This window comes from Sycon ciliatum, chromosome 3 (genome assembly GCF_964019385.1).
Source record: "Sycon ciliatum chromosome 3, ocSycCili1.1, whole genome shotgun sequence".
Lineage (NCBI taxonomy): Eukaryota > Metazoa > Porifera > Calcarea > Leucosolenida > Sycettidae > Sycon > Sycon ciliatum.
In genome coordinates this window covers 21,767,377-21,779,841 of record NC_088645.1, presented here as the reverse complement: position 1 = coordinate 21,779,841, position 12,465 = coordinate 21,767,377, and the positions used below count along the sequence as shown (strand labels likewise).

The following is a 12,465-nucleotide window of genomic DNA, read 5'->3' as shown; positions in this document are numbered from 1 at the left end:
CGGGTAACGACATGATAACCGCTTGCTTTGGCAAAACATCACCACCACCAATCACGCTAGCGGTAGGTTATTGCCCCTAAGCAAGACGATCGTAAATGACCTTCCGTATGCTGACACCAGTGTTCTAGAAGTAGATATAAAGTTGACCACTGGACTAGAGAAACAGTCCAGCTTCAAGCCTCACGAGAATCACTTGGAGGTTCTGTAAGTACTTGTAAGTGAAAAGGTGATGGATTTGAGTGCTTGCAGAAGCATCAATGGTTTATAGTGAGGACAATGAAGCTAGGTCTCTTCAGAATACTGATTCTATCGTGAAATATGTTAATAAAGACAGCTATGGTAATTTCAAAAAATTGTAAAAATCACGGCTCGCGTTAGACTCAGCTAGAGGCCGAGGTTTCCGCATCCGTAGGAATGCAACCACCCTTCAAGGATCAGGGCACAGATGCAGCTCCTAAAGCCTATGGTAACAGTAGATCATAAGATTGGTAACAGTAGATCATAAGATTGTAAAGTTGAACTCGGATGGCGAGCCAATTTAATTATGGACAGTTAGTCATAACTCGAAACATTTCGTCCTCCTTTTTTTACCATAAAATAGGACTATGGCTTTATGCTTCTTACTTGATTCTAGTGTGTGATGTGTGTGGCTGAATCCACACGCTGCGTGCAAAAAGAAGCAGAAGAACATATCCAGCGCAAAACAATGTCTTTTTGATGATTCACACAGCTTGTAAAGAAAATGGGTTTAACCCTTTGAGACCCCACTGAAAGTACGACAATTTACGCACCTTCAAATGACATGCACTTTCGCTCGTATCTCTATGAAACATTCACCGATTTTTACAAACTAACCACCGTTGGAAAGGTATTTCCAAGACGAAGAGAATAGTGCCACACTCAAGCCAACTACCTGCACAGCCTCTGCTCTGCGTGGCCTATAATGCCGCCCAAAACAGCAGCCGTGCGCGAACAGCTTCAGCAAAGTTCAAACAGCCGCCATTCCATTCTCCTTCATCGCATCGACTTCAAATAAACTACAGCGGAAAGCTCGTTTCAAGCGCAAAATCTTGGTGTGCAGCATGCTTGAGTATGACGTACCATTCCGGGGAAATCTCATGCCAAGTGCAGCGTGAAAATTTGAATTTTTCGATCTGAGTGCATTTTTCAGTTTGTCTCCGACTTCGAGTCTCACCACGGCGGCATCGTAACTCCTAGAGACTTCGGATAACTTCGACATGATAGCCAAGCGTCTTTTCAAAACGTAGATACTTTGTTTATGAAAATCGGTGAAGGAATATCAGAGATATAATTATTTTAGTGTCACTGTATACCAAACGATCGAATTCGATCGTTGGGGTCTCAAAGGGTTAAATGCAACACTCCTGCATGCAGATACATATGTATCCACACGCCTGGACCAACACACACATGCATACATACATGTACACACGCGCACATCATGTATTGTTAGAAGAAGTCAGCTATAGCAAGCATATTGTTGCATTGTTGTGTGGCAGGGGCCAGGAGGGAATAACACACACACACACACCTTTGACCTTTGACCTTTGACGCCCATCGCCGGAGGCGATGATAGCAATGCTACGGCAGAAGCCATAGCAACTTGTGCTGGGATTGCACCATTCAACAGCTTGCAAGGCTGAAGAATTGACCGTCACTATTCAGCCTGGTCTACACCGTACAGCTATTTGAAGTGATTTTTCTGGCCAGTGAATCCCTATTTTTGGTCTTTTCATTTTTTTATTTTTATTTTTCCCACACACACACACACACACACACATACACACACACACGTACACACACACACACACACACACACACACACGTATACACACGTATACACACAAACATCTATACACACACGCACAAACACGCACACACGGACGAACGAACGCAAACACCAACACACAGCAGTTCTAATCCTGAAAACAGTAGTGACGACCATCACACTACTCACATGCATTCAGCGTTGCATTGCTCCACTCCGCTCTACTAGGTCCAAACACATCACCAGTGTAATACACACGGAACACCATCTACACATGACCCAGTATACACACACCAACCCATACAGTCAACTTCACTAATAACGACTGCGGATATAACGACAATTCCCGAATAACGACAGAATTTCCATGCCCAGAGCAAAGTCCCGTCTAACTGTAATACAAATAATGAGAATTCGGGTATAAGGCCGATTCGCGAATAAGGATATTATTTTGATGCCCCGCCGAGTGGCGTTGTACGCAAAGTTGACTGTACATCAGAGGCCATGAGATTTCTTATTGTGCAGTACAGCAATCACCTGCTTACGGTCACTCAGCAATGAGAAAACAAGACTCTTGAGATTACTCATCTTGTACAAAAACACCAGTAGCAACATTTGCAAGGGTTAAAAATCTACTTCAAGTCAGAATAGCTTAGCTGTACCTTGATCCGGCTGAGGTCGCCGTCAAAACGAGTAGTGTTGTCGGGAATCGGGAACTTCAGAACCACGTTTGACTTGAAGAGTTCCTTGGTGCGCTACGCAGAATGAAAACAACATGATTTAGACTATTGCAGCCAAGCCTGATGAGACGTGTATCGTGCACTGGAAGGTGATTGGCTACACCACCGGGATACTGTGTTGTGAATTCGGATGTGGCCCAAATCGAGGGTGGTGAGTTCATAAGTAATAAAAACAACTCAAGCTTGGCCAGTCTGAAAATTAGGACTCATATTTAAAATCCCAATTTACCATAACCATTGGATAGTGACTACATGGATAGGGGTACATAAAATTCGCCTCTTCCATGCGCTCTAAAGCCGACCATTGCTACCTCGGTAGCCATTACTCACACCAATAGTTTCAAACAACGAAGGCGTCACGGATAAAACATTTCCTTCTGACAGCTGTTTCGCCTATCAAAGGCTCTTCAGAGAATGTGATACTGGATATTGTAACCGACACAGCCGTCAGAAGGAAACGTTTTGTCCGTGACCCCCTCTGTTGTTTGAAATTATTGGTGTGAGTAATGGCTACCGAGGGTAGCAATGGTCGGCTCTAGAGCGCATGGAGGAGAAGAGTTCGTTGTATTTTAAAAGAAACAGCCGAATGGTACCATTCACAGTTGTATTGATATGGGTAGGGATGAGATTTAAATGTTTGAGAACTCACATACTGCTTGTTCAAAAGTTCATCCACATGTAGATATCCTACGTCATCAGTGTGTGACGTCACGACCTGATCGCCAAGCCAGATGTGCGCCTCAATGCGCACGGCGCAGGACGAGTAGCACCAGCAGCTGGGCAGATGGGAGTTGAGGCACTGGCGACGGTCTCTGTCCGCGTACCCGGGCCACCATTCCAGCGTGGCCGCCAGCGTGATGTGAGTGTGGTGCAGAGAGCATGCTTCGAGAACCGCCGCCTGCGAACTCATCACCGTCACCAGTGGCAGCAGATCTGGAGGAAGAAGCAAGGAGCATAATGAGCAAGCGTAGGCACTGGTTGAGATGGGATCATCCACAGTCAATGTCCACCTCAGTGCGTCCATCTTTAAAAGGGGACGGATACCCGGGTGAGTAAGCGGTCACGTGGTCATGCGTACACCAGTCGCCTGGTCACCGTGCCTGCAGGCTGCAATTTTTGCAGCGTTCCTGTCACTCGAGTTGAGCCTTTGAACCTTTCAGTTGAACCTTGGTGTGAAAGTTGTAGCCTGCAGGCACGGTGACCAGGCGGCTGGTGTAGGCATGAGCACGTGACCGCTTGGTCACCCGTGTTCGATTGGGAATAAGGGCCGAACGCTGTATCGCAGCCTTTTCGAACCAAAACCAGTCGACTCAGCGTTCAAAAGACTACAACATCTGGACCAACCGCGGTCATCCGTGCTTTTATAAGAACGAAATGGCGCTTTTAGTGACTTTTGCATACAAATCCCCATCTAGTAGGACGCAGTCACCCAGTTTCGGTGGAAATGCGCGAGTTCGATTGGGAATAAAGGAGGAAGGGAGCGTCTCAGCTTCCTCGGACCAAGACCAATGGCAGCCAGTGCAGGCTAAATTTTATTTTTCAAGGAAACCCTTCGAAAATGGTACCAATCGATTCAGCATGGCATTTTCATTCCTCCTGTAAAGTTTCAGCTGATTTGGAGTCATGACAAGGACGCTATGGCGATTTGAAGATCGAAAAACTTCACTTTTGTTTGTCAAGAAGAAAGACCATGATCGCACACAAATCATACAACCCGTGTGGCACAATGATTTTTGAACGAAGTAAAGTTAGTTGATCCGCGGACCCCGTGCTTCGCGCATGCATGCATGCATACTGCATGCACACACACAGTACAGAGGCTTTTTTGAACGCGGATATGTAGTTCTTCGTCTTCTTCGAAATGTCTTCCAAATGCGTGGTGCTGGTGTTGTTCTCAGCTTCGTCAAGGCAGAATGCAGCTGCATGTGATGCTCCTGTGTGTTCATGCATGTTCTCTTTTCGCGTCTCGACATTGTAGCGTCCAGACTCAGCTCGACTGGAGAAGATTGAGGAGACTATGCTTTGATCCACATGGAAAATCGATGAAATTTGGTAATTATCGTCGGGCGCTAAAAAGCGCTGGGGAGCATGGGGCTAAAACTTCGTAGCAGTCATCCCTACCATGACAGGCATCGACTGGTATATGTTCCATTCTGTTCCCAACCACTACGGGTAGTCTGCGAAGCTTTCTTCTTCGCCGATTCTCGGACAGATCGTACGTCTTCGCACTGTATCTCTCGTCTCCCTCAACGGATCAAAACACGGTTTTCGCCAGGACGAACACAAACCCCCAGATTTCGCGGCGGCAACAACTTCGATTAGGGAAAAGCTAGCAGCTAACCAGGAATCACCAAAAAACACGTGTAATACTCAGTGTGATTTGCGACAGCTGTCATTGTGCCGTCGCACCATGCATGTACCATGCACGGGAATGGAACACGGATGAGTCGTTTTATTACGACAGCCTGCACTGGCTACCAATGGACTCAGCACCCCGAAGACTACTACTGGTGAAAATTTGATTTTGGGGTATACTTCCCCTTTAAAAGGCATTTATCTGAGCTCAATGCTACAGTACTGTCGGGCGCCAAAGAACTGAGTGCCGAAGAACGGCCAGGCTAGAATTTCACCAAGCACAGCATACCAATGTATACACGGTGACTCAACTGTGCATAGACTGTCGCATACATGAACATAAAAAACGGTCTAGGCTAGGAGGCTTACCCACAGTTCTTCGACGACCGACAGTCCTGTAAGCATGTTTCTGCAATATAATTTGCATTGTACTGTACTGGGGGTTTTGCATTCTCAGATTGAAAACATTTGGTTTGATAAAGGCTACTTTTGAACGAGAGAAATAGAAAGAAAGAAAGAGAGAGAGAGAGAGAGAGAGAGAGAGAGAGAGAGAGAGAGAGAGAAGGGGGGGGGGATACACACAATCATAGAGGTGTTGATTGAGAGTGGAAGTAAGAGTATGAGAGAGAATGAGCTATTGTAAGTCAACAAATATTCGGCGCATATCCAATTTCGGCTATTTTCGGCCTGGTCAAGTTTGGCCGTAAATTAGTTGCGTCCAAAATTTTGTTTCGCAAGATTCAGTGTGACAATGTATACAGGCAGCAGCAGTACAGGCCGAAAATTTGTTGCAGCCGAAATGTGTTTTAGACCTGGGAGGACAAAATTTGAAAGGGCCGAAAATTTGTGGACTCACAGTAAACTAAGAAGAAAAGTCCCCACTGTACACTCTGGCAACGTGCTAGTTTATACTATCAGATTATAATGGCCATCAAGACCACTTTTCCAGATTCCAGCATTGCAAACCTTTTACACCACATTGTGAGTATCCTGGAGACTCACCAAATGTTTCTTCTCCCAAGCTTTGTTGCCGGTGCTTCAAGAAGATTTCAAACAATGGGCCTGAGGAACATGATCGCATCTCCTCACTGCACTGGGCGCTGCACATGCTGGCATTGCTGCACGGTTCGCTCTGGGAAGGCATCTTCCCTGGACACAACCCTGCTCATGGTAGAGGACAACACAGAGAATGGGGCAAGGTGAAGGCGCTTCTTTATGCTGCTAAATCTGTATACCAAGACGAGACATACTAGTACTGGCATAGTTATGCACATATGAACGTACATACACACGGGCATGCACACAGTCCGTCCACACGCATGCACACAAACACTCCCTCTTTCTCTCCACCTACTCCCTTCCTCCTACCCCCCCCCCCCCCCCCCCGCAGCTCTCCATTTCAGTACATCATTTCATCACACACACCACCTACCGTACGTATGATGGCTGACGACAGGCGGCAGACTTCCCAAGCGCGAATGACCAGTGATATGGCGTTCCCGTTCACCGGTGACCAACACGTAGTGATACGACAGGCAGTCATAGCCGTGGCCAGTGGCAGCGGAGAGGGCCATCGATGCTCGGCTGACGTTCTGCAGTGAACAGAACAGAGACAACATTGCACTAGTTGATGATGTAAAACTACAGTGAAACAGAGCCAACTGCTCAACAGGTTCGCGTACAGGGTAGGTCAAGAGCCGACTTTCCGACTCCTCAAGGGACCTTGAAAATGCAGTCCCTGTGTAGAGGTGGTCTCCGTATCCGAGATCATTTGACTCAGCAATTATATTCCTTGGACCTAGTTGATAGGCCAACGGAAGAAAAGGTTAGAAACGGGGACAAAGGTGAGTACGAGAGTGTGCAGGCGAGTACGAGTGTGTAAAGGTGAGTGCGAGTGTGCGAGTGCGTGCATATGTGCAATCGTGAACCAAACACTGTATACAGATCACGAATGAGGGTCCTGGGACTGCTGGCTGTAGATTCATTCAGGAAACGATAGTTCGATGCAGTAACATGCAAGAGAAAAAGCTCAACTGAATTGAGGAGCTAAAGTCAGAAAGAAACATGCAGAGGTGGAGTGCAAAACAAGATAAATTCATTTTTTGTCAATTTTCACCCCACACAATATCGGAATCAGCTCAATAAGTGCTTTCAGCTCGTGCAGGCGCCATCTTGACCTTTCGGCACTTAGCTGTATCTACATTGCAGCTCCTTGTATACCATATCCTACATGCACTTAGGGCTTGCAAAGCACTTCCCTTGCCAAACAATGCTGAGCAATCTAACAGCCAACTCAGTGAATTACCTGTGCAGGATGGCTTCTATCTCGAATGCACCGCTTGTTGGCGGTGTTTGTGGGCTGATAGAGCCGCCTTGTGAGCTTGATTTGCAGCGGGCTCAGGCTGTCTGCATTGGGATTGGCAGCAGCGCCGCTCCGAGCCTGGCTGTACGGTATCCAGAAGAAGTGGCTGGACGTGCGGAACCCGTCCGCTCCACCGTGTATGCGAGTGCGTGTGCAGGTGCCGAACTGGTACAGCATCTCGGCCACATTGCGATCGCTCTTCTCGAGCTCTGCGCAAACAGGACATAGAGCCATGCACGGTGGCGTGAAAGCAGAGAAAAAGTCTCAAGAATGCATGATCATGGACATGTGATACTCTGAGATTCAATAAACCCTGAGATTCAGCAAACCCTGAGATTCAACAAAACTTGCACCAATCCTTCATCCCACAGTGCTGTGAGGCAGAAAACTACAGCCATGATGGACAACGAGCGAAGAAATGAAGCTAAACGTTGCTCCCGAGAATACAGAGATTATGAAGATGGCAGCTGTGTAGAAAGTGATCATGTCATTTTTTACTATTAACACAGCCCTACTGGAAAACAGGTGGAGAAAAAAGAAACATGACCACAGAGGAACCAACATGGCTGACATCATGTGACCCATAGATGAATGGGTTGACTGGAGTTGGAAAATAACCCATTATGGCTTTCCAGTATGGGCATGTGATAGATATGAAAGCACACTCTAGAACATAAAAGAAAATGAAGACAGTCAGTTCTGCAAAGCCGATTCAAGTAACTCACTTCCTCTATTAGGAAAAACACCAGCAGCGTTGAGCTCCAGCCAACATCGTGTCAGGCATGCCGGGTCTTGTTGCTGAAACACATCGATATGCACGCATTCAAACACATACCGTACACAAATACAGACATACACATACAAACTAAAATCCGGTGGAACAAAAAGTGATTAAATGTCTCTACTGACGAGTTTCATGCTGAAAACCAATCATCAGAAGACTGGGGCTATAGTCGGGGCTGTGTGGTCTTATTCACTATAGGTGTTGTCCCATGGCAGGTATGCATTGCTAGTGTTTCAGTGCCAAGGCAGTGTACGTGATCAGTATAATTATAGTGCTATGCGGGTGGCATGGGGATAGCATGACACCGGCCAAGGCGCTACCGGCCCACAGGGCAGAGGAGAATACAGGCAAAATGCTAGTCTTGTCATCGGGGCTTGGTGAGAGTTGGCACCAACTCGTACACACACACATACACACATACAGATACACACACATAACGTTGCACAAACACACACATAACGTTACACAAACACATACATAGCGTTACACAGACACATACATAAACATGCTAAACAAGGCCTTCGTAATGGTCGCCATTGGACAGGTTGAATTGATCGATTTGTTCGAGGGCCTCAGCAGGTCGCCAGTCAACAGTTGGATGGCTGACCATTACTAGGTGACTTGGTTCGGTGTGCGAACATAGTTGGTTTGGCTGCGCTGTGTTGTTGTGAGCAGCATTGATCTCTCGTTCTTGCATCTAGTTTCAGTGCGTATTTAGGCGATTTTTGACTTTTGTCAAATATCGAAGGAACGGAGGGTTTCTGGACCAAACTGTCAAAGTGAGTGAACGAGATCCACCCAAGGATAAAAGGAGCCAACTTTGAGGGAAATCAGAAATTTGGCCATATCCAGTGATACTTAATCGTGACGAACATTGACCGTTATATTCGTCTTAGTAACCTGAATTTTCCAACAGGTAGAGGTCAGTGAGATACAACATGTAACAGGTTGTGGAGTGGGTAGTGCGAACGGAAAAAGAGAATGATTCGCTGCAACATGCTGCAGACTACAGGATTTAACTCACGCAGGTTGCTACATTGTAGCAGATTGAAGACGGTAGTTCACAGGCACGGCTGCACATCTATGTAATAGAACACGCACACGCACACGCGCACACGCACACGCACACACACACACACACACACACACACACACACACACACACGCACATACACATATACACACATACACACACGCACACATGCAAGGCCCTTCGTTTCCCGTGAGAACGAGGCTCATTGAGCGGTACAAGGAAGCAATACCGGCACAATTCTCAAGAGGCAACGTTAATGAAATACGCATGGCACATACTTGGGAATTGGAAATCAAGCAGGCGATCCAGCTCCACCTCAGATCAATGGATAAAACATGTACTCACATCACGTTCATCCTCAGCCTTATGCACCTGGCCCGCGTACTGACTGAGTTCCCGAGTAACGCTGCGGATTTGTATCTAGTGTCACAAACACACAGTTAGAAAGGAGAGTTTGAACATGTTCTCAGCTTCTGACATCGACAATCATTGTCGGGATTTCTTTCCAGCAGCTGTTTCTGCATCATATAATATGCTGGTTTCCACATACCAGAGAGTTTCTTTCAAGTGCTTGAGATGAGCTTGTGTCATGTGACAAAGTTGAACAGGTGATTTCAAGTTAATTGTAGAAACAAAGTAGTGAACAATCATACAAGTGCTGTCTGATGGCAACATGCACAATCTCATGGAGCAAGGCCTACCAAATGTAGCTGTCTTTGGTGTGGATTAAAAGGACGTTTTCCCTCTTCCCAAACCTTGTGACGGGGGGGGGGGGGGGGGAGGGTGTCTAATGATGGTACGCTGGGCATGACGTGCTAGTACTGTGTGGCAAGTATGATAACCACACGGTCCACTGTTGCAGAGTGTGATTATAGCTACTGTTATTAATGATTTTGTCATCCCATTGCAGTCCCTAGATCAACTAAGTGGAAGTAGATTCCTGTGCACTGCAGCCATACACATTGGCGGGCGATTCTTGAGAAGAACAGCTTTATAGTCTACAGACTGGGGATTGGATTTCAGTCGCCATACCTATACACCACATTATCATGATCTTGGCGCCTAGGACCTTTCAGTGATGGAAATATGACCTGCACTGACAAGGGTCACTTATACTACTGAGTAAGTACATTAAGTATTCCCAACGTGAAGCTGACACCTTGAACACCTACATGTACATAATATTGTATGTGTATATGTGAAAAATACTCATGTTTGACACGAGCTAACTCTTGTCCTGTCTCTGTCTGCCACCTAAAGACTTTAAGTGGCAGTGGGCCCCCAAGCTCCAGTGGATATTCACAAAAATGAAAAAAAATGGATTACCACCACCACCAAGTACTGTCCTGCTCATACACTGATGTACTTCATACAAACACTAGGCTCTCCTGACAACATACCCTCTAGCCTTAAGAGAGTTCAAGTACCCACTCAGGACTGATGTGACAAGAATTCATGCCATTGCCAGCCACTGGCTATGCAACTCTGTTGTTGTTTGCTGTGTTGCACGGGCGGAGCACAAAGACACCACCTTTCACTACCTATCTGAGAACACGTGCATCTGCAAGAGAAGGGGCTGGGGGTCAGCGTCCAAGCTATGGTACAGATCATTATGACCAGCCCACTAGTACATACCTAGCCTCACTACTACCCTGACTACCACTCCTGACATTTCCAACATGACTATCCCTTTGTGCTTTTGTAATAATTATTGCGTAATCACATTTTTCACCTCAATTGATCATAATAAAACAAACACAGCTTTCCAAGTGCACGACGACAAGTACTGCCAAAAGCAACAATATTGTCCAACTGTAACATTCAGATTGTCTCTCTCTCTCTCTATCTCTCTCTCTCTCTCTCTCTCTCTCTCTCTCATACTACATTACTGCCAGTAGCACATTCAATGCACACACCATGCCCCTTTCATATTTCCTTTTCAGATATTCCACATCGTCTATTATTTCCGTCTGAGAAGTCACGACATGTTTATGACTACGTGTGCACGTAAGCAGGCTCATTAGCAAGCAAAGTAAGAACCGCCAAGTGGCTCCACTGGTGGGTGGATTGCAGCAGGTGGAAGATTGCCATACTTGCACAGCTAGTCAGTCTGCTCGTGCTTCTCCCAGTACCAAGCAGTGATCACTATTACTGTGCGCTATTACTTGGAAGTAGGATGGTAATAGACAATGTCATGTAGACGTGACTGAACTCAATTCAACACAGGACAAGCATCTTGAAAAGAAAGCCTAATTTCGTTTTACTACATCACAAGTACTGATACAAGTAAGTTTCAGCTCTCACAATCGTGTTGTATGGTACACTAATGGAGAGTAGTACTTCGAAGTAAAGGAGACCAGCTTGCAGATGGCTGCACACTACATTGAATGCTATTTTCCGTGGATGGATTCACCCTCCCTTTCTTGTATTGGCTATGTATTATTATGCGCCATGAAGTGGAGACGATAAATAAAATGAATAAATGCTATTCACTAGGACGGCATACAGTGGCCCCACTCAGAGGTACAGTCTTCCATACCATGGCAATTATTATTTCCCAGAATCACTGCACTAGTGTGCACTGTATGCCACAGTCGTACACATGCATGGGTTGATGTCAAGCTGAGATTTGCCGTGACAACAGCATACTTTGGCTATTTACCGAAATGTGACTCTCTACCCTGGGTGCAAATTCTGAAAGATGCAAATTTCATCCCTAGGAATTGAGCCTGGAATCAATGCAAGGCTAGTGGGATAAGGTCTTCAAAACTGCTCTTTCCATGAATGCTCCCATTATTATGATAGCAGCTGGTAAAGGTATTGCAAGGCACATTAAGTTAATCAAAATTCAAAAGCCGAAGGAGATTGGACGAGTATAATGATAGCCATGCCATGATTGTTAATAGTCTCACAGTTTCTCCCACACACTCGCTGGTGTTAACCCTTCCTTTCTTTTCACGTTGCTGACTCGTACGGCTCTATCTTTTGTTTTGGTGCGTGTTTTTGGCCATGATGTCGAGACCTCAGGTCGGCAGAGCCATCAATGCCCCACCATCACTGCTGCGTCTCGGTGCAGCCCCTGCTCAGTAGTTGTCACGTTCGTCCTAGTCTCAGTACCATTGTTTTTCTTTATTATTTTTCGAGATGGGAATTTGAACATGGTAAAAAAATAAAAATAAAAATCATGCTGTCATAAAGCTGAGGGTGGTGCTGAGTCTGCTGCAAGGGCACAGCTACCATGGGTGACTCCGACTGTTAGCTATTGTTGCCCATGCCTGTATCCTTCCCCCTCACTACCTCCATGGTGTTCATAGATACACTGTAACATACCTGAAACCTTGCCTCCCTCTCTATCTCTCAAGACACACAACCTACTTACTAGCTACCAACAATGCAACCAAC

The 12,465-nt window shown here is 46.0% G+C and overlaps 1 protein-coding gene across 1 annotated transcript in view; it reads right to left on the bottom strand.

Annotated features, from left to right (window-relative positions):
- The window catches only part of LOC135811730 (uncharacterized), a 32,667-nt gene that overhangs the window by 17,486 nt on the left and 2,716 nt on the right, over positions 1-12,465 (bottom strand). The window contains exons 2-11 of the mRNA XM_065324969.1: positions 9,409-9,483; positions 9,055-9,111; positions 7,972-8,044; positions 7,190-7,455; positions 6,317-6,476; positions 5,887-6,045; positions 3,179-3,462; positions 2,452-2,544; positions 1,979-2,057; positions 625-663 (exon numbers count right to left, since the gene is read on the bottom strand). Of these exons, the coding sequence (XP_065181041.1) occupies positions 625-663; positions 1,979-2,057; positions 2,452-2,544; positions 3,179-3,462; positions 5,887-6,045; positions 6,317-6,476; positions 7,190-7,455; positions 7,972-8,044; positions 9,055-9,111; positions 9,409-9,483 (1,285 nt within the window). The remainder of the gene's footprint in view (positions 1-624; positions 664-1,978; positions 2,058-2,451; positions 2,545-3,178; positions 3,463-5,886; positions 6,046-6,316; positions 6,477-7,189; positions 7,456-7,971; positions 8,045-9,054; positions 9,112-9,408; positions 9,484-12,465) is intronic.